Raw genomic sequence first — 26695 nt, 5'->3', positions numbered from 1 at the left:
GGCAATGTGATGGTGCTGTATGAGGAGGTATCAGTAGATAGAGTGCTGGGGCGGGGGCAATGTGATGGTGCTGTATGAGGCGGTACCTGTAGATAGAGTGCTGGGGCGGGGGCAATGTGATGGTGCTGTATGAGGAGGTTCCCTGGTATCAGTAGATAGAGTGCTGGGGCAGGGGCCATGTGATGGTGCTGTATGAGGAGGTATCAGTAGATAGAGTGCTGGGGCGGGGGCAATGTGATGGTGCTGTATGAGGAGGTATCAGTAGATAGAGTGCTGGGGCGGGGGCAATGTGATGGTGCTGTATGAGGAGGTATCTGTAGATAGAGTGCTGGGGTGGGGGCAATGTGATGGTGCTGTATGAGGAGGTATCAGTAGATAGAGTGCTGGGGCGGGGGCAATGTGATGGTGCTGTATGAGGAGGTTCCCTGGTATCAGTAGATAGAGTGCTGGGGCGGGGGCAATGTGATGGTGCTGTATGAGGAGGTATCTGTAGATAGAGTGCTGGGGCGGGGGCAATGTGATGGTGCTGTATGAGGCGGTACCTGTAGATAGAGTGCTGGGGCGGGGGCAATGTGATGGTGCTGTATGAGGAGGTTCCCTGGTATCAGTAGATAGAGTGCTGGGGCGGGGGCAATGTGATGGTGCTGTATGAGGAGGTATCAGTAGATAGAGTGCTGGGGCGGGGGCAATGTGATGGTGCTGTATGAGGAGGTATCAGTAGATAGAGTGCTGGGGCGGGGGCAATGTGATGGTGCTGTATGAGGAGGTATCTGTAGATAGAGTGCTGGGGTGGGGGCAATGTGATGGTGCTGTATGAGGAGGTATCAGTAGATAGAGTGCTGGGGCGGGGGCAATGTGATGGTGCTGTATGAGGAGGTATCAGTAGATAGAGTGCTGGGGCGGGGGCAATGTGATGGTGCTGTATGAGGAGGTTCCCTGGTATCAGTAGATAGAGTGCTGGGGCGGGGGCAATGTGATGGTGCTGTATGAGGAGGTTCCCTGGTATCAGTAGACAGAGTGCTGGGGCAGGGGCAATGTTCTCCATTGTTATCCTGGCAGATGGAGTGTTACAGTCGCCGGCAGTCCATCCATACTATGAGGAATGCAGCAATTTGCAGGACATTCATCAGCCACATATCAGCAGCGCCTCCCCCCCACCCCCCGGCGCTGGCACAGGGGCCCGGCGAGAACATACATCACCCGCTGCTCATAAACAACAAAGCTTAATACAAGGAAAAATGATTTTTTGCTTACGTTTCGGAGCGGAGTATTTATTACCGGCAGCAGCCACACAATTGTACTTAGTCCAGACAGGACGTAAAATATCGGACAAGTCACATGGACGGACACATCGCTATAATCAATAAAATGGCGTCAGGAAATCATTGCCTGCCTGGCTGTACCTGCTCCTGGGGAAGAAGGGCGGCAAACCGGGGCCCCTATACAGGGAGGATGGGAGCCCCCCATAACATATAGCAACCAGGCCCCAATATTTATTATCATATTGTATGGCCTGGATATAGTAGTAGTGTCATGGCACTATGGGGCGGTATATTATGGGCTGTATATAGTAGTATTGTCATGGCACTATGTGGCGGTATATTATGGGCTGGATATAGTAGTAGTGTCATGGCACTACTTGGTGGTATATTATGGGATGTATATAGTATTGTCATGGCACTATGTGGTGGTATATGGGATGTATATAGTAATATTGTCATGGCACTATGTGGTGGTATATTATGGGCTTGATATAGTAGTAGTGTCATGGCACTATGTGGTGGTATATTATGGGATGTATATAGTATTGTCATGGCACTATGTGGTGGTATATTATGGGCTTGATATAGTAGTATTGTCATGGCACTATGTGGTGGTATATTATTGGCTGTATATAGTAGTATTGTCATGACACTATGTGGCGGTATATTATGGGATGTATATAGTGGTATTGTCTTGGCACTATGTGGTGGTATATGGGCTGTATATGGTAGTACTGTCATGGCACTATGTGGCGGTATATTATGGGATGTATATAGTATTATTGTCATGGCACTGTGTGGTGGTATATTATGGGATGTATATAGTAATATTGTCATGGCACTGTGTGGTGGTATATTATGGGATGTATATAGTAATATTGTCATGGCACTGTGTGGTGGTATATTATGGGCTGTATATAGTAGTACTTTCATGGCAGTATGTGGTGGTATATGGGCTTTATAGAGTAGTACTGTCAAGACACTATGTTGCGGTGTATTATGGGCTGTATGTAGTAGTATTGTCATGACACTATGTTGCGGTATATTATGAGCTGTATATGCCAATACTGATAATATGTGTGTCGTATATGACAGTATATATGGCAGTATTACCTTCTTACTATACTGTTGTATTATGCAGTTTAAAATTATAAGAAAACTGTCTAAAATGGCAAATAGGGGATTCCAATCCTATAAACCTGGTCTAGGTCTTGGCTGTACTCCGGTGTGGTATCATGCAGTGCTCAGTGTAATCACTGCCAACTCTGACCAGCAGGGGGCAGCTGTGAGGCTGCAGTCACAGTATACTAGTAAAGAGATTGTAAAAACAAGACTGCTCTCTTCCAAAATAGCGCCAAGGCTGTTGTCAGGTTGTGTAGAGTACTGCGGCTACATGAGCTGCAGTGCTGGATACAACCCACAGGCAAGTATGATGCTGTCTCTGGAATAAAGCAGATATATATATATATACAGTATATATATATATATATATATACAGTATATATATATATATATATATATATATATATATACACAGTATATATATATATATATATATATATATATATATATATATATATATATAATGCTATATACTGGCTCCTGCAGTGAATGTCTATTACTGTAAAGTGTCTGATCATACAAGGGTTAATAATCTCTCTCTCTCTCTCTCTCCCTCCCTCTCCCCACACCTGACCGTCACCCTCCGTCCTATCACCCTATCACCCTCCATACACATCCATCTCTCCCTATCACCCACTGCTCCATACACATCCATCCCTCCCTCTCCCTATCACCCTATCACCCTCCATACACATCCATCCCTCCCTCTCCCTATCACCCTATCACCCTCCATACACAACCATCCCTCCCTCTCCCTATCACCCACTGCTCCATACACATCCATCCCTCCCTCTCCCTATCACCCTATCACCCTCCATACACATCCATCCCTCCCTCTCCCTATCACCCACTGCTCCATACACATCCATCCCTCCCTCTCCCTATCACCCTATCACCCTCCATACACATTCATCCCTCCCTTTCCCTATCACCCTCCATACACATCCATCCCTCCCTCTCCCTATCACCCACTGCTCCATACCCATCCATCTCTCCCTATCTGTCCACCTGGCGCCCCCTCCCCATCTCATGGCTCCCCTGCTCTCTTATCTTCTCTGCCTAGTTCTCCTGGTTGAATGCTCGGAGTTCGTCCCTCCAGATGGTAATTACACCGCCTGTCAAGGGGATAACGTCACTCTCAGGTGAGTGCAGACACCTTCCCTGCCACTGTCACTGCCCGAGGAGATATCTCCATCTTCTGCCGCTATAATGCTCGCCTGACACTTTCTTACAGGAACCTTATAATTATTGCTGCATCTCAACCCGTCAGGATTCCTTAAAGACTCCTCGGTGGGTTGTAGTTGTCAGTCATCTCCGGTCTGACAACCATCAAGTCGGAAAATGTTCCCATGGAGGTCATTGATCTCTATGGAGAAGAGTCGCCAGGTGGGGGCTGGTTGTGTAGGAAAAACTTCTGCAAGTGATGGGGTGAAGAATTATAAGAACATGTCAGATATGGCGGTGATATGTTTATGTCTATGGCCAGCATAGGAGATAGCTATACCCTTAGGTTAGCGATATCTCAGTTATTAAGGACCTCAGGAGGTTATGTCATACAAGGGTCCCTGGTCTTCTGACCACCCAACCTGGTGTAGGTCATGAAGCCAAGCAGGGCAATAGCCAGACTCGCCTTCACCTGGACAAGAGATTTGGTTCACGCTCTAAACCCTTTTGTAAAGCTCTTGGCTTATTGCTAGCACTCAACCCCAGAGGAACATGTAACCACACCCCCGCTTAGTCACGCCTCTGAGGAACATGTCCTGGTAGCCACACCCCCTTAGCCACGCCCCCAAGGAAAGCTTTGTGCAGGTTAACTGTTTGAGTTGTCAACATCCCCACAGTCATCAGGCTTTAACCTTTACTGCCATAGAGAACGTTGACCTCTATAAAGAGCCAATGTTCCGTTCCATTTTCAGTTTCCTGACCACCAATGACCTTCTCGGAGAATAGTATAGAGCAAAGGCAACAACTCTTGCTAGGACGTGAAAGGATGTGGGTGCCCATTGTTCTATTACATTTTAGTGCCATATAGTATCATGGTTCACTAAAGAAATTGTAAGTGAAGAAGGGGCCAGGTGATAACCAGGGGCGTAGCTAGGATTCATGGGGCCCCATTATAGCTAGAAATTGAACAGGGCCCAATGAATCCTGTAAAGGCACCCCCCTCCTTTCATACTCTCATGACGTGTCGATGTTCTGCAGCGTTCCGTTCTCCCATGGTGCCAGCACCCACTGCATCTTATTCCTGTCACTGTTCCTGGGCCCCATAGCAGCTGCGTGGTCTGCCTCCTTGGTAGCTGCGCCGCTGGTGAGAACTACTATCAGTTAAGGGTTGTCTACCAGCTTTATACATAGTGATGGAGATACGACCTCTCCTTCCCTGCTTCCTATGTATGTGTGTCAGTATTCACTGCTGTCCTGGCATTCTCTTGTATTCACATGTTATCATGGGAGAAGCTGATATTATCATATGATGATCATCCATATCTCAATGTAGTATCAGTTTGATGTATCCCCGGTCACGGATTACACGTCAATACGGCATTGTTTTCACCATCGTCCTTGGCGTAAAGAATATTTGGATTTTTTCTTCCTATGAGACAACAATGCATCAGTATTACCCACCGATGAGAACAGCTGCGGGGTCACCACCCCCGCCTCCCATACAGACGCACAAAGGATGCTCGCTCTCCATTTTTTTGTTTTTTATTTGTACCCGGATCTCGATGGCCCGTATACGTTGGCAGCTGCGGATGTCACATAAGAGGATTTGTTTGTTTGGTTACAAACAGAACTTCAAGTCTCCCTATTGACCCGACATTGAGACGATCCTGACAAAGGCGCGAAAAATGGCGTAAAGTGAGCCAGGAAAAATGGGCAGCATTCTTAGAATTGCTACATTGCTTGTGTTCAAGTGTCATCCAGAGCTGCATTCACAATTCTGCTGCTTTCCTGCCACCTCCAAGGTTGGAGAGGCTCACATCTGCTCCTTCAGGATCACTCTATACTGATCTATATCCAAAGCATGCTGGAATTAAATGTGCCAAATGTACAGCATCACATTTACTAACCACAGGATAGGAGACAAGTATGAGATAACAGAGGAGTCCGACCTCCGTACCCCCTGGGCATCTCTTTATCGGCGACCCCGCTCCTTAGTTATAAATCTAGCCGCCATCTATATACTGGTGTCACCTGTAATGCTGTAGATCACTTTACAGCAGCCTCCCTGTTATTGACACAGACAGAAACAGAGATACCAACTGTGTTTGAGGCTTTAAGGGGTATTCCACTCAAACAAAACTTTAAAAATGTTGCTGCCCATGGGGACACTAACAACTCCTTCTATACTTGCTATTATCTATTCAGTCTCCTTCCTCCAGTTCTCCCCCAGCTGCTGTTTTCTGCTGAAGACACAAAATACTGTGTGTGAGCTTTTCTCTCTGTCTCCCCCTCCTTCCTCCTCCCTTCTGAGACACCTGATGTAAACAGGTCCCTGACAGGTTGTATCTGCAACATTGTAGCTTCATTGTAATTCTGGAAAGGTTAATCTGAGGTCAAATTGCTGATGAACTCACTGTGATTAACAATCCCAGCAGTACAAAGTTGCAGATGAAGCCTGCCAGGGACTTGGTTACATCATCTGTCCCAGAAGGGAGGCGGGAGGAGGGGGAGACAGAGACAAGGCTTACACACAGATTTTTGTGTATTCAGCAGAAAACAGTAGCCCAGAACGGGGGAAGGAGACTGAATAGATAATAATAGGTATGGAAGGAATTGTCTCACCATGGGCAGCAACATATGAAAAGTTATCACACGAACAAAAGATATCGGCTGGCACACCAGTCACTGCGTAATGCAAGCTCGGGCTCTGTACTGTAGCTTGACCCGCCGTTACACCATCGGGGGGTGCTCTGCCGGAAACATAATTCATACCTTCTTACGTGGAGAAACAGTAGCGGCACTCTCCCATAGGTATAAAATGCTTTATTTCATAGGCAGAAGCAAAGGACAAACAGTGCAATCCAAAGGAAGAGCTACGAATCGTTTCGCGCTACACGCGCATCAACAGGCTCGAGCCTGTTGATGCGCGTGTAGCGCGAAACGATTCGTAGCTCTTCCTTTGGATTGCACTGTTTGTCCTTTGCTTCTGCCTATGAAATAAAGCATTTTATACCTATGGGAGAGTGCCGCTACTGTTTCTCCACGTAAGAAGATATGAAAAGTTATGTTTGAGTGGAATACCCCTTTAAGGTCTCCATACACCTTAGAATTTAGATGGTTGAACCTGCCGCTCGCAGTATAAGATATATGAGCCTCTCTTAATCAACCACTAACAGATGATGTCGGTGGAGATAGGGGTCAGACTTGATGGAAAATTCAATTCCTTTGTTTCGGGAGAAATGCAATGTGACTTACCCCTCCCCACCAAGAATACAGGAACGGTTTGCCGCGCCAAACATACCTGTGTGTGGGGAGGACGGGAGGTGGGCAAAAGAGATAACTGATAGCCAGGCGATTGTTCATCCGTCAGTTATTGACAATGTATGGGGACCTTTAAGGTGGCCATACACCTTTAATAACGGCTAAAGGATTGTTGGATTGTTCACCATCAGTTATCCCTCCCAACCTCAACCACACTCGGTCATCTTCACTGCAGCATTTTTGTGGCAGTCTCGCTTTATGACAGATGTTGGGGGTGTGGCTCAGCTCGGGTAACGTCTTTACATATATTTATTATTTGCGACCCATTAAAACACCATGGCCCGAAATCTCTAGTAAGTCAAAACCGGCACAAATGTGTTGATGCAAAGGGATAATTAATATGGCGCTGTAATGATTACCATAAAAATGATGGCGTCTACTCTGAAATACAGACACAAGACAAGAGGAATGATTCTCTCCACCAGCGGAACACAACTACATATCCCACAATGCACTACACCAAAGCACAATGCATTCTAAGCAGGGATCCTCATGGGCGGGGCTATGAATGTAGCTTTGAATGTGAAAGGAGTAAAAGTTACAATGTAAATATTATAGAGTCAACCAGATCAATGATTGTACACTGCAACCCTCCCCATCTCTCTTCAGTTCTTATGAAACCCTGTGATGAGTTCTAGGGAGACCCTCATAAAATAGCATTGTCCAAGCCAGAGAACCTCTTAGTTGTAAGGTTAAAGGGAATGTATCACCTAAACATTCTTTCACTGATTAGAGTCAGATACTAAAACTTGTTCTTTTACTGTAATCTGTTTCTTTTTTCTGACTGTAATATTTTTATTTTACTTTTTGTACATTGTTAAGGGGGCGGCCATCTTGCCTAAGCTGTTCTTAACAGCATTTAGTGGCATGCTTTACAGAAAGCCTCATGGACATAGACAACAATAGATAGACTGTCCCCTTGAGATGAATGTGAGACATTACTGAGCGTGCTCTGTGACCTGTGAAGAGGTCATTCCACAGGGAGCTGCTATCGTCTTCTCTATCTACTGGTGTAATATGATGCTGCAATTCTGTACAGATCACTTTACCGCAGCCTCCTCTTATCACCACAGACACAACAGGAATTCTCAGCTGAGTTTTAGCCCCAGTGGTGAGAATGAAAAATGCAAGTGCCGTGGCCCGGGTTGCTGGAATTGTTGTTGGGCCTACTGGTGGGTTCTGGTGTTTTGGGGGGCTACTTGTTACAGTGCCCAGGAATGGTAACACTCACCCCTGGACACGGCAACCACACCTTGGTTAGGACTAGAGATGAGCGAACATGCGGAGGTTCGGGTTCGTATGAACCTGAACTCTCTGCGTCTGATTCCCGCTGTCTGCAGCCTCCGTGAAGAGGTTGGATACAGGTGGAGGACCGCCTGGAAAACTAGGATACAGCCATAGCCATAGGCTGTATCCCAGTTTTCTAGGAGGTCTTCCGGCTGTATCCACCCTCTTCATGGAGCCTGCAGACAGCGAGAATCAGACGCCGAGAGTTCAGGTTCATACGAGCCCGAACCTCGGCATGTCCGCTCATCTCTAGTTAGGACTAAGGTGAGGTGTGAGGTGTACTTTACTTAAACAGTTCAAAAATAGTTACAAACAGTTCTTAGGTACTTAGTGCAAAAATAATCAGCGATAACACTCTGACAGGTAGGTAAGTGAGTTGATAGAAGAAACACTTACAGGTGTCAGGCACTGGATAGAAGGTCCCTTGCCTAATGTACTAAGTAAACTGTCGGGATGTGGTAAAGTGTCTCTAGAGTGTTTGAAGAATATCCTCATACTCACGAATGGATGAGTCCCAGTTATCTCACCTAACCGCCTTCTGCGCCACAGTGTCAGGTCACCCGTCCTCTGGGGTAGTACGAGTCCCAGATCTCTGCTCTGGGTGGAGCTGGCTAGTAAGAACCTTCCTGCAAAGCTGAGCGTCTGTCAGTAGAGAGCGGCTTTCTGGCAATGTGCTCTACTGCAAGTCCAGCCTTGAGTTATCCATCCTTTTCTCTAAGGTGGTCGACTGTTTTGTTTTAGTTTTATGTCCATGGCGTAGGCAAGGGTGAAGAATGGCTTGTCTCCGGTTTCCCTAGGGGTCTAGCAACCCATAGTGGTTGGGTAACTAGCTGTGAAAACCATGTCTGCTCTCTTCTCTTTGAAACCAGGCTGAGTATCTCCAGGAAGGGAAGACTAACAAGAGGAAGTGTGTGTGTGTAGCTAGACCTAGTGTTATCTCCAGCTGTGCTGAGAGAGTGTGACATCTAGTGGTTGGAGTAAGGAACAGCGGCCTCCTGTCCTATCCTGTGACACTAGACTCGAGTGATACACTTTTACCAAGGTGTAAGAAGGAAAGAAAAATACATAGTGGGACACTACACAACATCTCAGGATTATTTTATAATATAGATCGAAAAATGTAAAATTAAGGCAGAATGTCACAAAAAAATTCTAAAAAAAAAATCTGTTTAACATAAAAAAATTATTTAAACAATTAGAGAGATTTATCAAACAGGTGTAAAGTAGAATTGTCTTAGTTGCCCCTAGCAACCAATCAGATTCCACTTTACATTGCTCACAGACTCTTTGGAAAATGAGAGGTGGAATCTGATTGGTTGCTAGGGGCGACTGAGCCAGTTTCACTTTACACCATGTTTCATAAATCTCCCCCTTTAAGTCCTCTTCTGATGACACTTTCCCTTTAAGTCTAAGGACTCTATGATGCGTACAAGAGATGTAACTTTGAGCTGTCAGCGATGATATACTGCCTCGATGGTGGCAGGAGATGATTCATATTAGCCTCCCAATGGTCTGCCACCTGCGGCCCTCTAGCTGTTGGGACACTACAACTCCCAGCATATTCTTCTGTCAGGTCCTGATGAGACGTGTGGGTTGCGGATCCCCCTGGCAGACAGCTGTGGCCCCTTTGTAGGCCGTGGCTCATCGATGTTCCCGCTGATGACTCCTAATACAGAATCAGTATTCAGTGACCCGTTGCTGTCAGTAATGAAGCTCATTGACGGCTCCTGTCCATCTGCCCCGACGTGGACGGCCGTCCATTGACATCGATGTATAGAATCAATTTCGTGTCAACATTTCCTTCACACTTAATTCTAATTAATTGGATTCATCTTTTCTGGGTATGAAGGATGGGGAGAGGGAGGGGCGGCGGGATAACAACAAGTGACTCCCATTAGTCGGATAGGAGCTTTCATTATGGCTGATTTATGAGCGCGGCCTGTTTATTAGTGTAATGTACCTGCCATGGGGATGAAGGGAGAAGAAGTCAACGATGTTTACGGTTGTGAATCAGCACACATTCTTTCTACTGCCAAGCTGACACAGATGCAGCAGAGCTGAATCTGTCTTTCGGTGCGGGTCATGGTGAGATCCAAGGCCGACTCCAGCTTGTCTGCTGCCTGGGGCAAATATTGAAGTTGCCCCCCAGTAGGTAGAAAGTGGTCCCCCTACAGATACAATGGCTCATTGGTAGGTAGTAAGTTGTCTTACCATAGGTAGTTGCCCCCAGTAGGTATAGTTGCCCTGAAGCAGGTAAAATATTTTCCCCCTGTAGGTACAATTGCCCCCAGTAGGTATAAATTTTTCCCCTGTGGATACTACAGTTGTTTCAGTAGGTAAAGTTGCCCCTGTAGGTAGATAGTTGTCCTCCTCTAGGCACAGTTGCCCCCAGTAGGTATATTTGCCCCCTGTAAGTAGAGAGTTGTCCCCCTTTAGGTACAGTTGCTCGTTGGTAGGTAGTAAGTTTTCCTTCTGTACAGTAGTTTCCCCCAGTAGGTAGAAAGTTGTTCCCCTGTAAGTATAATTGCCCCCAGTGGGTAGAAAGTTCTCTCCCTGTAAGTATAGTTACTCCCAGTAGTTAAAGTTTCCCCCCAGTAGGTAGATAGTTGTCCTCCAGTAGGTATTGTTGCTCATTAAGAAGGTAGTAAATTGTCCCCCTGTAGGTATAATTCCCCCTCAGTAGGTAGAAAGTAGTTCCCCTGTAGGTATAATTGTCCCCAGTAGGTGGGTAGTTGTCCTCCTCTAGGCACAGTTGTTCCCAGTTGGTATATTTACCCCCAAGAAGGTAGATAGTTGTTCTCCTTAGGTAGAGCTGCCCCTGGATAAGTAGGTAGGAACAGTTGCCCCCAGTAGATACAGTTGTCTGTCAGTAGGTAGTAAGTTGTCCCCCGTAGGTACAGTTTTCCCCAGTAGGTAGATAGTTGTCCTCTTGTAGGTACTTCCAGTAGGTATATTTGCCCCCCAGTAATTAGATAGTTGTCTTCCTGTAGGTGTAGTTGCCCCCTGTAGGTATATTTGCCCCCCCCCCCCAGTAGGTAGATAGTTGTTCTCCTGTAGGTACTTCCAGTAGGTATATTTGCCCCCCAGTAATTAGATAGTTGTCTTCCTGTAGGTGTAGTTGCCCCCTGTAGGTATATTTGCCCCCCCCCCCAAGTAGGTAGATAGTTGTTCTCCTGTAGGTACTTCCAGTAGGTATATTTGCCCCCCAGTAATTAGATAGTTGTCTTCCTGTAGGTTTAGTTGCCTCCTGTAGGTATATTTGCCCCCCCAGTAGGTAGATAGTTGTCCTCTTGTAGGTACTTCCAGTAGGTATATTTGCCCCCCAGTAATTAGATAGTTGTCTTCCTGTAGGTGTAGTTGCCCCCTGTAGGTATATTTGCCCCCCCCCCCCCAGTAGGTAGATAGTTGTTCTCCTGTAGGTACTTCCAGTAGGTATATTTGCCCCCCAGTAATTAGATAGTTGTCTTCCTGTAGGTTTAGTTGCCTCCTGTAGGTATATTTGCCCCCCCCCCCCCAGTAGGTAGATAGTTGTTCTCCTGTAGGTACAGTTGTAGAGAGTTGTTCTTTTTTTTAGAAACATAGATTCACACTGACATATATACTTCCATCCCCCTAACAGCTCTCTGACCACGTCTGCGGCCACACCAACAATATCTAGAACATCTTAGGGGTTATCCTAAGATTCGACCTGTGCCTGACCAGTCATTGAAGGGCTCATGTTTTATTTACTCACCATGGCACTGCTATATACAACCAAGTCGCGGCTGCCCTCAATATGAATGGAGCAGATTCTGAGTACGCTCATCCACACTCTACTTACAGGGTCTAAAGCAAACAGCACCATTCACTGTGTAGTGGTGGCACCTAGGTACTGCAGTCTAGCCCCTATTCACTACAATATGCTGCAGTATCCTAGCACTACCACTACACACTGAATGGACCCGTCTGCTTCCAGCCCTGCTCATTGTGTATATACAGTACACATGTAATGTATAAACTCCAGGGGTCACAGGGATCGGAGCGGTGGGTGATTATGGAGGCGCTGGGGCCGCACACATCTGCTATTACATCTGATAGTCCATTAGAGGGAACCTCGCCATTCCCGAATGTCTGCTGGATTATCATCACTCCTTACTATCTGATGGGCTCGGCCTCAAAAAAAAATGTTTTATGACATGAAATGGGGCCAGAATAAAAGTGAGTAAAACTCAAACAAATTGCAGCTATTATTTATTTCCGTCATATAATATCGCAAATGGAAAATTACCCATAAATCACATGTGCCGAGGATACTGCAGCCTGTATCCAGAGCCTCCCGCAGCCCCGGGCCCTGGTCATTGGGTACAGTCTGAGCTTTAGCAATTGTGCCCCCCACCCGCACAGCTAAAGCCCCCTTACCTAATATCTGATGGTCTGTAACATACAATAAATCACAGCAGATACTGTGAGAACTACTCAAAGATCAGTGTCAGTCTTCACTGCAGCTCTGGTATTATATTCATGAAACAACAAGTTTAGTAAAAGCTGAGGGCACTCACCGGAAAGTTGCACTATATCTTTATTTCAACATGAAGTTACAGGCTTCAGTGGTGCATGCCGCTATTCGCCAGACGCCAGACCACTTAACATAGACAAACTAGATATGACGGCCATTTCGCGCACACGGGTGCTTCCTCAGATGACGCCCCTCCAGCATCATCTGATGAAGCGCGCATGCAGAGGGAGTAGGAAGATGCCATTGAGCGGCCATAGTGGCAGTAACAGGCTCCACAGCGGAGGTGTTGGCAGCGATCATATACTGCTCAGCACTTCATGGCTGTATATATAGATATATACAGAGTATATATATATGCATATATTTACTACCATTCAGTCTATTTTCTTTGATTAGCTTCAGCACATTTATTATCTGCTCTTTGCTGTTAATGAATATACATCATTGGCAGCGTTTACCAGTTTCCAGGGACAGTTTGTTGCCGACTTGGTGCATCCAAGCAAGTCACACGCCGTCTCCATGGCCCCGGGAGCACCGCAGCCTCCATCCAGCCAAGTACATTGCATCTGATTATAAGATACATCGCACATCGCACACATTACTAAACCTGAGAACAAACACAAATGGCAAAGATGGCGACCAAATAAATCCGCCATATAATGCCCAAATAAATGCGCCATACAGCGCACAAATAAATTTCAACATGAAGTTACAGGCTTCAGTGGTGCATGCCGCTATTCGCCAGATAAGGGTTTAAGTAAATACGCCTTATAGTGTCCAAATAAATGCGCAATATAGCATCCAAATAAATGTGCCATACAGCACCCAAAGTATATGTGCCATATAAGTGTCCAAATATATAAATGTCTAAATAAATACATATATAGCGCCCAAATAAATATGCCATATAAGTGTCCAAGTAAATACGCCATATTGTGTCCAATGTTGTGTAAATGTAAAATGTAGGTGTCCAAATAAGTGTGCCATATACAGTAAGTGTCCATACAAATGTGCCATGTAGTGTCCAAATAAATACATTTAGGGCCACATGTATCATCCGGCGGACGGATGATTTTTGGCGGAAAGTGCCGATTTGCGTATTATTTTATACGCAAATGGCCGATTTGCGAATAAAATAATCGCAAATCGGCACTTTCCGCCGAGTACGCCAGGGGGCGGAAAGGGGGCGGAAAGTAGGCGGGAAGTGGGCGGAACGGAGGGCGCGGACTCAGAGTCCGCGCGATTTATCATCCGTTCCGCCCAATTCTACGCCGAAAACCTACTCCAGTCCTCAGCTGGCGTAGGTTTTCGGCGGTGCGCACCGGCGCGCACAGGATTTATGTACAGGCAGTCCGCCTCTACATAAATCCCCGTACCGCCGGAGCTGCGGGGGCATTTTTAAGTCCGGCGTAAAAAACGCCGGACTTAATAAATGCCTCCCTTAGTGTCCAAATAAATGTGCCATGTAGTGTCCAAATAAATATTAGTGTCCAAATAAATGTGCCATGTGTCCAAATAAATACAAGATGTAGTGTCCAAATAAATGCGCCATATAGTGTCCAAACAAATGTGCCATGTACTGTAGTGTCCAAATAAATACAGATGTAGTGTCCAAACAAATGTGCCATGTAGTGTCCAAATAAATGCGTCATATAAGTGTCCAAATAAATGCGTCATATAAGTGTCCAAAAAAATGCGTCATATAAGTGTCCAAATAACTGTGCCGTACAGTGACCAAATAATACATCCATATGGTGCAAAGTAACAGAACCTGGGGGAGGGGCCTGCATATTAGGAGAACGGCTAAACAGAATGATGTAAGTAATATACTGATCTGTTGAGCATTTATATCATTAGTTTATGCGGCCCTCATTTGAGGCAACATAAAGCTAGTGACCAGTAACTACAGGGCATTATAAATATAGCAATGTAGCGCAAGGCCCTCTGGGGCCATGAAGGGTGGTGGGCACAGGCATAACTACATAAGGCCTCCTGCATACCAGAAGTAGCAATAATCAATGGTAAAAATAATGGCGCCATATATCACATCGCCCTATAGTGATACTACATAGCAGAAAGCCCCTATGTTATTCCCTGCAGAAAGGTCCAAGGTTCTGCAGCCTCTGGGCCCCATAGTTGCAGCAATGGCGGCTGCAGTTATAGATGTGTATATGGCGGTGGGTTATGTTGGGAAAGCCCTGTACTTCAGCAGTGAATGAGTTATATATAGCCATGCTGTATGTCGTCCGGGTGAGTTGTGTATATGGCAGTGGATCCAGGGCCGCCATCAGGAATTTCGGGGCCCCATACAACCAAAGTGTCTGGGCCCCCCACATTAATAAAAAAAAAATAGTGTGTTGGCCCCACGCCTTGCTGGGAGGTATAATTTGGTTCAGATCAATTCTAGAGAACTTGCTCATATACCCCATTTTTCCCAGTGGCTTAAAATGTAACCTCTGTTATACAGTTATAAAATTGTAGAAACTAAATGTGAACAAGGTGCAATTCAAATGTCACCATACAGACACTTACTTGTATAGCTGTCTCTTGTGCTCTGTATGCAGTGCATTATATTCACCCCTGCAACGTACAATTTATACAATATACAAATCACCCCCCCCCTTCCCCCCCAGGCAGACTAGTTTAGCTCACCCAAGCCAGTGATAGCGAATACATGGCGGTGAGAACGCTTTCTAGGAGATCCTGTTTGTGCAGCAGAGGTGTCTTTATCCTGCTCTGCATAGACCCTCGAAATTCAATAATCCCAGATGGGGCATTGCCTAGCACTCAACAGCATTCTGAATACAGGGGAACCCCTACCCCACTCTTGTATAAGTTTTAGTCTCCATCATAATGAGCCCCGCTGGGCTTGTAGACACGCTATAAATTGTACGTTGCAAGGGTGAATATAATGCACTGCATACAGAGCACAAGAGACAGCTATACAAGTAAGTGTCTATTTGAAGTGCACCTTGTTCACATTTAGGTTCTACAATTTTATAACTGTATAACAGAGGTTACATTTTAAACCACTGGGGAAAATGGGGTATATGAGCCAGTTCTCTAGAATTGATCTCACACACAGACACCAGCACACATGTATACAGACACCAGCACACATGTATACAGACATACAGACACCAGCACACATGTATACAGACACCAGCACACCAGGGCATGATGAACTTCTGCAACCTGGAGAAATCACCTGATATCACCTGCAGTCCTATGTAACACCACATAACACAGTGGTATCTCTGAGTACAGATAATGTAGTAGATTTCACCTGCAGTCCTATGTAACAGCACAGATAACACAGTGATATCTCTGAGTATAGATCATGTAGTAGATGTCACCTGCAGTCCTATGTAACACCACAGATAACACAGTGATATCTCTGAGTACAGATAATGTAGTAGCTGTCACCTCGGGGCGCCCCTACTAAATAATGTTCTACAAAATAAGAAAAGTGTCATACAGGGACTCACAGGTGACGTCTTCTTTGATCTGAGGCGTCACTTTCCCTTCTCCTCTCCATCCGGCCCAGACCTCCAGGATGATTCCTTCCAGATATGTTTCATCTTTTCAGAACCTGCGAGACAAACAATTTAGGCTCCGCACATTTCTAGCAGCTTCCTTTCCTTTCTCCCTCCTGTAGGCTCCCAAAGTAACTGCGCTGTGTGGGATGCCCCCTGTATGTAGGATCCCCTGCTGTGCCCCCTGTATGTAGGATCCCCTGCTGTGCCCCCTGTATGTAGGATTCCCTGCTGTGCCGCCATGAGCTAATAATGCCCCTAGAGGTGGCCCCCATGAACTAATAATGCCCCCAGAGGTGCCCCCATATACTAATAATGCCCCCAGAGGTGCCCCCATGAGCTAATAATGCCCCCAGAGGTGCCCCCATATACTAATAATGCCCCCAGAGGTGCCCTCATGAACTAATAATGCCCCCAGAGGTACCCCCATATACTAATAATGCCCCCAGAGGTGCCCCCATGAACTATTAATGCCCCCAGAGGTGGCCCCCATGAACTAATAATGCCCCCAGAGGTGCCACCATATACTAATAATGCCCCCAGAGGTGCCCCCATATACTAATAATGCCCCCAGAGGTGCCCCCCATATACTCATAATGCCCCCAGAGGTGCCCCCATACACTAATAATGCCCCCAGAGGTGCCCCCATATACTAATAATGCCCCCAGAGGTGCCCCCATGAGCTAATAATGCCCCCAGAGGTGCCCCCATATACTAATAATGCCCCCAGAGGTGCCCCCATACACTAATAATGCCCCCAGAGGTGCCCCCATACAATAATAATGCCCCCAGAGGTGCCCCCATATACTAATAATGCCCCCAGAGGTGCCCCCATACACTAATAATGCCCCCAGAGGTGCCCCCATACACTAATAATGCCCCCAGAGGTGCCCCCATACACTAATAACGCCCCCAGAGGTGCCCCCATACACTAATAATGCCCCCAGAGGTGCCCCTAAAAAAACAAACATCCTACTCACCTAATCCGCGCTGTGCAGGCAGCAGCTCTTCCTCCTCTTCGGGCTCCATCTTGTGAGCCGCAGCGATGGGACTTCCGGCAGGCGTGATGACGTCACATCATCACGCCTGCCGGAGAGGTCACGGCCCGGCCTCCCATAGGCTGCTGGTATGAAGTGCCGGCAGCCTATGGGAGGGAATACAGGAGGAGGACGCTGCCAGGTCCTGCTCCTGTATTCTGATCGCTTTAATGTTCCGCCCCCTCAATGAGCGGGCGGAACATTAAAGCGATCAGTGCATCCCAAGAAGCTGCGCGGCCGCAGCTTCTCGGGATGCTCAAAAACAAGTGGCAAGGGGGGCCGTGCGGGCCCCCCTAGCGTAGCGGACGGGGGGCGGCGGACGGCGGGCCCCCCCCATGTCTCTTAGGGTCCGGGCCCCATACGGCAGTACCACTTGTACTGCCCTATCGGCGGCCCTGAGTGGGTCAATTTGGGAAAGCCCTGTATTTTAGCAGTGAATGAGTTGTATATAGATTGGGGGAGATTTATCAAACATGGTGTAAAGTGTAACTGGCTCAGTTCCCCCTAGCAACCAATCAGATTCCACCTTTCATTTTCCAAAGAGTCTGTGAGGAATGGAAGGTGGAATCTGATTGGTTGCTAGGGGCAACTGGGCCAGTTTCACTTTACACCATGTTTGATAAATCTCCCCCAATGTGTGTCGTGCGGGTTAGTTGTGTATATGGCGGTGGGTCATGTTGGGAAAGCCCCGTATTTCAGCAGTGAATGAGTTATATATAAGTATACTGTATGCCGTCCAGGTTAGTAGTGTACAGTATATGGCGGTGGGTTATTTTGGGAAAGCCCTGTATTTCAGCAGTGAATGATTTATATATAGCTATGGTGTATGCCGTGCGGGTTAGTTGTGTATATGGCGGTGGGTCATGTTGGGAAAGCCCCGTATTTCAGCAGTGAATGAGTTATATATAGATATAATATATGCCGTGCGGGTTAGTTGTGTATATGGCGGTGGGTCATGTTGGGAAAGCCCCGTATTTCAGCAGTGAATGGGATATATATAGATATAATGTATGTCGCCTGGGTCAGACGGCTCGCCCCCCACCGCCCCCCTTATTCAGAAGACCCGTGTTTTGTAATATAGAATAAATAATTGCCCCCTCCGGCCTGCGGCTGAAGTCTAAGTATTGGAAGAAGACTAATGTGCGGCCCTTTCGGTGCCAGGACTTCGCCTGTGGTCAATTCAATATAGCTTTCTTTCTCCATTATAGAAATAGCCCAGGTGACTAAAAATAACCCTGGCGGACCATGGCGGCTAGTCACAAAGCAGCGGGCCACGGGGAGCACAGAATAGCAGCTAGCGGCTGTCGGAGGAGGCTCGCGGCTCCATTGTGATGCAGCAGAACTGCTTAGCAGATTGGAAAGCAGCAGAAACAAGGGAATTAAAGGCTGAACGCATGCGGCTGAAAATCCACCGCAAGCCGAGGGGGGGGGGGGATTAACCTTACAAATGGGCTCCAAAACCTACATTATGTGCCGATGTAGCAGAGCCGAGCGCGTCGTGCCGAGGAACCGGGTGACAAACTCAGCTCTGCAGCATGACTGTGTCTGACGGGCTCGGCTCTGCTGTATGTGCTCGGCGGAGGTAGTGATGAAACGTTTGTTATGGTTTCATGCCATTCTAACTAGCAGTTTATTGCATATTTGTGCCCCTTTATTGTGATCTATGGGATGATTCTACTGGATATTCAAAGTCTGCCCCCTGCTGGATGTAAGCGGTATAGCAGTGACCTCAATATCAGGTTATGTGGAGGGAAGTTTAGCCTATGCCTAATAGACTTTGTACTCATGATGACGACCTCTGCTTGCTGTCAGTGAATGAGGAGGCTGTAACCTTTACAGGCTCCATGCTTCTCGCAGCTGAGGGTTTGTATCAAGTCCAGGAGATGTTCCGTCTATGAAACTGACTGAACTGATACATTGTAACAAACCATCAGCACAAGAGAGATTTGTGTCGCTGCTTCGTTTACTTACAATTATTGATTATTCATTATTACTGATATAGTGTCAGATTAGTGGAATTTTATTTTACACATTGTATATTTCACTACCTGGACATAATTAAAGGGGTTGTCCATATTAGATAACCATATAATATCCTCCAGTTAAGGCCTTCAACTGGTGCCAGAAAGTGCCGGATATTTGTAATTTACTTCTATTAAAAAAATCTCCAGTCTTCCAGTACTTATCAGCTGCTGTATGTGCTGCAGGAAGTGGTGTTTTCTTTCCAGTATGACACAGTGCTCTCTGCTGCCACCTCTGTCCATGATGGGAACTGTCCAGAGCAGTAGCAAATCCCCAATAGAAAACCTCTCCTGCTCTCCAGTCTGGGCAGAATACACCACCTTCTGCAGGACATACAGCAGCTGATAAGTACTTGAGGACTAGAGATTTTTTAAATAGAGGTAAATATCAAATCTCTGGCTTTTTTGCCACCAGTTGATCTGTAAAGTGAACTGTTAAATTCCCTGCAGCGCCATCACTGGAGAAATAAAGTATTGCATGGTACTAATTGTCTATGTAAAGCAGGGATGGGGAACCTTCAGCTCTTCAGTTGTTGCAAAACTACAATTCCCATCATGCCTGGACAGGCTTCGGCTGTCCAGGCATGATGGGAATTGTAGTTCTGCAATAGCTGGAGGGCCATAGGTTCCTCATCCCTGCTGTAAAGCGCAGTTGAGTCCTCCAGGGACTCTTTTTGCAGCATATAGTTAAGAGATGAGGGTCTTAGCCCTATACATATATCATTTATATTCTAAACCAGAGACCCCCTTTAAGGTTCACCCTTTAGGAGATCATAATGCAGTGTATATAATGCAGCCCGCCAACATCTATAGAGCCAGATGATAAGAAGAAGATGACGTGTTACTGAACTTTTCACAATCCAGTCTCTATTTATGAGATTGACCTCTTAGAGACACCATGTCAGACCCCGGGGTGGTCCGCAGGGATCCCTCCACAACCGAGCCCTCTCTCTCTCCTTCTTCTCTTCCTTCAGGATCTCGGCTTCTGCAAAAAGAAAGAAATACAATTATTCCTCCGCTGTTTGCCCGACAGATGTCAGACTAGAGAGAAATGCCAGCAAGCGTACCCATAGGACTGCAGATCAACCAGATTAACCCGACAGCTCGCCTGCCAGAGGGGATAACATGCCATGCAATACCGGGTATTATGGAGTTACTGCCCGCATCCTCCACCACCACTGCACTGGCTATAACCTTATAATTAGGCCGGGATACCCCAGGGCCCGTGTGGCCCCGCAGCAGAGGACAACCTCAGGAAAGATCAGCCCTGAGTGATCGGCTGCGCCAAGTCAGTCGCTTCCTACCCAGCTTTCACTGGGTCCTGAAAGGCCAATAACATCTGCAATGATGTCATCCAGTGATAAATACTCCATAGTTAGCAAGTGAGAAGGAATGGTCACCCAGCTTTCCCTGGGTCCTGAATGACCAATAACATCTGCAATGATGTCACCCAGTGATGAATACTCCATAGCTAGCAAGTGAGAAGGAATGGTCACCCAACTTTCCCTGGGTCCTGAATAACCAATAACATCTGCAATGATGTCACCCAGTGATGAATACTCCATAGCTAGCAAGTGAGAAGGAATGGTCACCCAACTTTCCCTGGGTCCTGAATAACCAATAACATCTGCAATGATGTCACCCAGTGATGAATACTCCATAGCTAGCAAGTGAGAAGGAATGGTCACTCAACTTTCCCTGGGTCCTGAATAACCAATAACATCTGCAATGATGTCACCCAGTGATGAATACTCCATAGCTAGCAAGAGAGAAGGAATGGTCACCCAGCTTTCCCTGGGATCTGAATGGTACATCTGCAATGATGGTGTTACCGTTACCTAGTGATATAGCAGTCCTAACTAGTATAAGTAAATGTCACCCAGCTTTCCCAGGCACCTGAAGGGCCAACCTGTAATGGCAGCATTCCCCAGTGATACATCGGCCCCAACTAGGATGATTTATTTAGAAGAAATAATCACCCAGCTGTACCTGACACCTGAATAGCAAATAAACATTTATAGCATTACAGTATATGCTGTGTAATATCACCCAGCTTTCCCTGGCACCTGATAAGTAAATATACAGTCATAGCAGTACGGTATATGCTGTATAATATCACCCAGCTTTCCGTGGCACCTAATAAGTAAATATACAGTCATAGCATTACCGGACAATACAGTATATGCTGTATAATATCACCCAGCTTTCCCTGGCACCTGATAAGTAAATATATAGCCATAGCATTACCGGACAATACAGTATATGCTGTGTAATATCACCCATCTTTCCCTGGCACCTGAATAGTAAATATGCATTCATAGCATTAGCCAATAATACATTACATGCTGTATAATATCACCCAGCTTTCTTTGACACCCAAATAGTAAATATATAGTCGTAAAGCATTACTGAATAATACAATATATGCTGTTTAATATCACCCAGCTTTCCCTGGCTCCCGAATAGTAAATAGACAGTCATAGCATTACCCAATGATACATTACATGCTGTGTAAGTGTAATATCACTCAGCTTTCCCTGGTACCTGAATAACAATTCCGAAGTCATACACCAGCCCTAACCAGGACGATTTGCTATTTAGAGGGAATTGGACACTAGCCAATAACGTTGCTATTCTGTCCAACCTCATCATAGTAGACCACCCAGCTTTCCCTAGCACCTGAATAGCAAATCTGTAGTGATACATCAGTCCGAACCAGGAAGATTTGCTATTTAGAGAGAATTTTCCCCCAGATTTTCCAACAATGGATGATAACCAGTAAGGCTGCTATTGTGTCTGGCCTCATGGAAATAAACCACCCAGCTTTCCCAGTCCCCTGAACTCCAGTCCTTTACCTTTGATGTGATATACTGTAATATTGCTCCATAACATTACAGATTTACCATTCATGGATGCTGAGTAACCATCCCAATCAGAGGTGTAACTGCGGCCATAGCGGCTGTCACCCAGCTTTCCCAGGGGCAGATATAATGGGCAAACAGTAGAAAGTGAATTGATAACACGAGGACGATTCATGGGCCGAGACGTCCTGGGAATTGGTATAGATTTTTTTGGGGGGAAATGTTCTCCATTACAGGCGGACTGATGACACTTGACGGAGCGATCTCTGACTCATCCGCTTATAATGGCTCCTTTGTCAGCCGCGGAGCAGAAACACTTGGGCAGGTGTCAAAATTCAGAAGGGAGAATCATAAGGAAATGACGCTCCTTTGTCATAGAAATCAATGTCGTTTCCAGAGAAAAAGGAGCGGGGAAGGATGAGCGCAGCCCGGCGACCCCGTACCCTTGGTACGTGCGGCGGCAGCTCTCATAGCATTGATCTGGTCTCCTTTGCGGCAAGACCGTCCTGTCAAACGACGTCTTCCCTTCCAACCTTGTGATGGCGGCATGTATTAAAATAAATACAGACACCTCCTTATTAAGACCTTATGGCGGCACACATTACGGCTAATAAAAGCCACCGTAACTTTATTATTTTTACACACCGCTGGAAAGGAATAGATGACGCTTTTACAAGAGGAAGGAATTAATACCGCGCCATAACAGCAGGCGATAGCAGAGAAGCAGACAGTAAAGCGGCGGAGGGGAGGAAGGGGGAGGGGGGGGTGACTGGTTTATGGGGCCACGCGAAAAAGCACCGCACATCCAGATAGAAAAACATCGGTCATTGTGCGGGAAGACAAATGATTGTTGATTGTGTGATTACACGGCAGCTGTGCGCCAACCTATATACAATCCTCCCAGGAAGAACATTTACGTCTGAAGGCGCCGAACCTCTCCCGCTCCAGATTAATGCGCCACGCTACAGCCCTGCCAACCGGGTTTGCCTCTATTCGCCATCAGATCCTCTCACGTCTTTCATCCATTTGCAGGAAATTTGCTGCTATTGCTTTTGCCGTATGGGGCGGGGGGGCTAAATCGGTTTTTATTAAGCTAAAATGGATTGTTTAGTGCGGAGAGCTGACATCGCAGGGCGGATTGTCAAAAAACGGATGATCCTTTTTTATATATATATATATATATATATATATATATATAACCGGAGCCAAGTGGCGACATTGTATGGCGCTGCTTAACATCAGTGTGGCGCCATCGCGCAGTCATATAGGCGAACGGATGTGACAGTAGGAGGAGTGGCGTTACGTAATTTAAGGGGATCCCGCCCAGCCTGCTGGCATCATGTTATAGAGCAAATTGTAGAACTTTTATTATATTTATTTACATCGCTGCTCATTCTAAGCTTAGGAGTCCAGTGGGCGGTCCTAATTATTGACTGACAGCAGACGAAAGGAAACGAACAGCAACTAAGAACTGACCTGGTGTTATGGTATTGTGTTTGGTGCGTGGGGCAAGAAAATGAAGTTAATTTTCTTGCCTTGATCCTCAGAGATCCTTGACTTTATTCACTGTGCTCTGGGCCGGGATTACAAATGATTATAGAGGCAAAGCTTTGAGGTGACATCACTCCGGTGCTCATCATGGGGCGCAAGGATGAATTACCTTAACCTTGACACCCCATGCCCTATGGGAATATAACAGCAGTCAGGGAGAGAGCTTGGTAGCTGCTGCCAGACACTTCTGGGTGGCGGCTTATCTTCCTGAGAACAAAAAGATCGGCAGTTAATATACCCAATCCTTCTCCTCCCCAGCATCAGTTGAGAGGCCCCCATACATGGATGAGGGTCATTATGGCGGACAATTATCTATTGTGTATGACCAAAAAGCTTGATAAAATGACATGGCAGCGCCTTTTCTCTAAGTGTTGCCATTAGCAGTTTTATCATGGCTGTTCTGCTGTATTTCCAGCTGCCTAGCAACCACTTGACTTGCTGTCTTGGTGACCACCGTCTGATGACCACACCAGGCTGCACAGATCGTTTTTGTCTCAGGAAGACAACATAAAAGGAAAGACCTCGGGGTTCTGGGTGATGGAACAGCAGAAAAACAAGAAAGTCAGCCATGTTTCCTCAGCCTCTGCCATGCCTTGCTCCGCAGGTCAAAGTTGTGTCTTCAGCTAAATATTGTATGAAGGTTCTATCTCTCCGTATTCTGCAGGCTCTTATATTTCATGTTACCTAGCAACCACTTGACTTCCTGTTGCGGTGACCACCATTTGAGTACATATAAATACAGAAATGATCGCAGGAAGTTTTATCTGTCACACAGTACACTTAGTCACCAGGCTGCACAGACTTGTATTATGTCCCTTCCATTCAGACAACAGGAAATATGAGAAGATGAGATACCTAGGAGGTGATATAGTATCATAGCTTTACAGGGCGGCCATGTTTTCTCAATGCCTTATCTCATTGTTAAGAATAATTTTCTTAGCATAGGTTGAAAACTATGAAGTCCACCCTTCACCCTGAAGGCCATTCTATCTCCTGAGTCCTACCTAGCAACCACCTGACTTCCTTGTCTGGTGACCACTTTTTGGTCACACAAAGTTCTATCTGTTTTCTAGCAACCACCTGACTTCCTGTCCTGGTGACCACTATTTTATCACACAAAGTTCTATCTGTTAACTAGCAACCACCTGACTTCCTGTCCTGGTGACCACTATTTTATCACACAAAGTTCTATCTGTTACTTAGCAACCACCTGACTTCCTTGTCTGGTGACCACTCTTTGGTCACACAAAGTTCTGTTACCTAGCAACCACCTGACTTCCTGTCTTCGTGACCACTATTTTATCACACAAAGTTCTATCTGTTACTTGGCAACCACCTGACTTCCTGTCCTGGTGACCACTATTTTACCACACAAAGCTCTATCTGTTTCCTAGCAACCATTTGACTTCAGTTCGATCTGTATTACAATAGACTGACTCACCAGGCTGCACAGACTTGGTGTAGACCAAGGACGGGGAAACTTTGGCCCTCCAGCTGTTGCAAAACTACAATTCCCATCATGCCTGGACAAGGGTGTCCAGGCATGATGGGAATTGTAGTTTTGCAACAGCTGGAGGACCAAAGGTTCCCCATGCCTGGTTTAGACCATCAGACCTCAGAATGAAAGGAAAGGCCTTAGAGGTCGGCGGGGTGGGAAGGCGGCCATGTTCCTCAGCCTCTCCCATAGTTTTCCCACCATATGTCATACGACCCTAGAAGAGACATATCCCGATTCTCGGGGCGTTTTTTAAAGCTTTGTGTAACTTTCCTTCCGAATGTGATAAAATATGTCTCCTCATCAGATGACCGCGACTCCTCATGACACGATGGGTAGAGTCGATGTGGCAGCTTTCTCCTGTTAATTCATGTCGCTGTCAGAGGAAATCTCTTCTTGTAGGGATAAGATTCATGGACGCTTCCTTCCTCAGCTCTGTCACTGGATATCACATACTTTACGCATCAAAAGCATTGTTTAGAAGTTGTGCGCCAGATCTCCTTCCCTCCGAGCCCCCCCCACCCCCAACCTTCTTACAAGTTTATACAAGGACCTTTCCATGTAGATTGAAGTCAGAAACAGAACACGTAGATGTACAGATACACCTGGGCTGACAGATCAACCAAAGCCGAGCTTATCTTATGGTGATCAAACTTAAAGGGGTTTTACGGTATTTACAAACATGGCTGCTTTCCTCCAAAAACAGCGCCCATTGTATTTTCTAGTGCAGCTCTATTACATTGAAGTAAGGGCCCTATCCCACGGGACGATTATCGTTGGCATAATCGTTAACGATAAACGATCCAAACCAATCCAAATCGTTCTTGTGGTTGTCTCGTCGTCGCTATTGCGTTCGTCACTACTGCGAACGACCGAACGACATCTTATTCAATGCGAACGATTTGCGATCGAGCAACGATAAAAATAGGTCCAGGTCTTGTTAAACAATTGACGATTTCTCGTTCGGTCGTTAATCGTTAACTGCTATTCAGACGAACGATTATCGTTTAGATTCAAACAATTTAACGAATATCTGATCGATAATCATCCCATGGAATAGGGCCCTTAATGTGGTCAAGGTGCAATACCAGACACAGCCTGCGGACAAAGTAGCCATTTTTTCTATCCTGAAGAATCCCTTGAAGTTTGCCAAATGTAACAGAGTTTATCTCGCTCCATGTGGCTGGAAAATTTAAAGGGGTACTCCAGCAAAAATCATTGAAAATTCTTTCAAATCAACTGGTGCTAGAAAGTGCCAGAGATTTGTCATTTACTTTGATTAAAAAATCTCCAGTCTTGCAGTACTTATCATCTGCTGTATGTCCTGAAGGAACTGGTATTCTCTCCAGTTTAGCAAACAGGAGAGGTTTTTTGTTTGGATTTGGATATGGACAGGGGTGGCAGCAGAGAGTACTGTGTCAGACTGGAAAGAATACACCACTTCCTTCAGGACATACAGCAGCTGATAAGTACTGGAAGACTTTTTAGTAAAAGTAAATTACAAATCTCTGGCACTTTCCGCCACCAGTTGACTTGAAAGGAA

The 26695-nt window shown here is 46.1% G+C and overlaps 1 protein-coding gene across 1 annotated transcript in view; it reads left to right on the top strand.

Annotated features, from left to right (window-relative positions):
- Positions 1-26695, top strand: part of IGLON5 (IgLON family member 5) — a 342036-nt gene that overhangs the window by 239600 nt on the left and 75741 nt on the right. Inside the window, 1 exon segment of the mRNA XM_069949022.1 lies at positions 3448-3526. Coding sequence (XP_069805123.1) covers positions 3448-3526 — 79 coding nt within the window.

The sequence above is a fragment of the Dendropsophus ebraccatus genome, chromosome 12 (genome assembly GCF_027789765.1).
Source record: "Dendropsophus ebraccatus isolate aDenEbr1 chromosome 12, aDenEbr1.pat, whole genome shotgun sequence".
In the NCBI taxonomy this organism is placed as follows: domain Eukaryota; kingdom Metazoa; phylum Chordata; class Amphibia; order Anura; family Hylidae; genus Dendropsophus; species Dendropsophus ebraccatus.
Note: the sequence above shows the minus strand (reverse complement) of the source record. Positions and strands in the feature narration are given on the sequence as shown.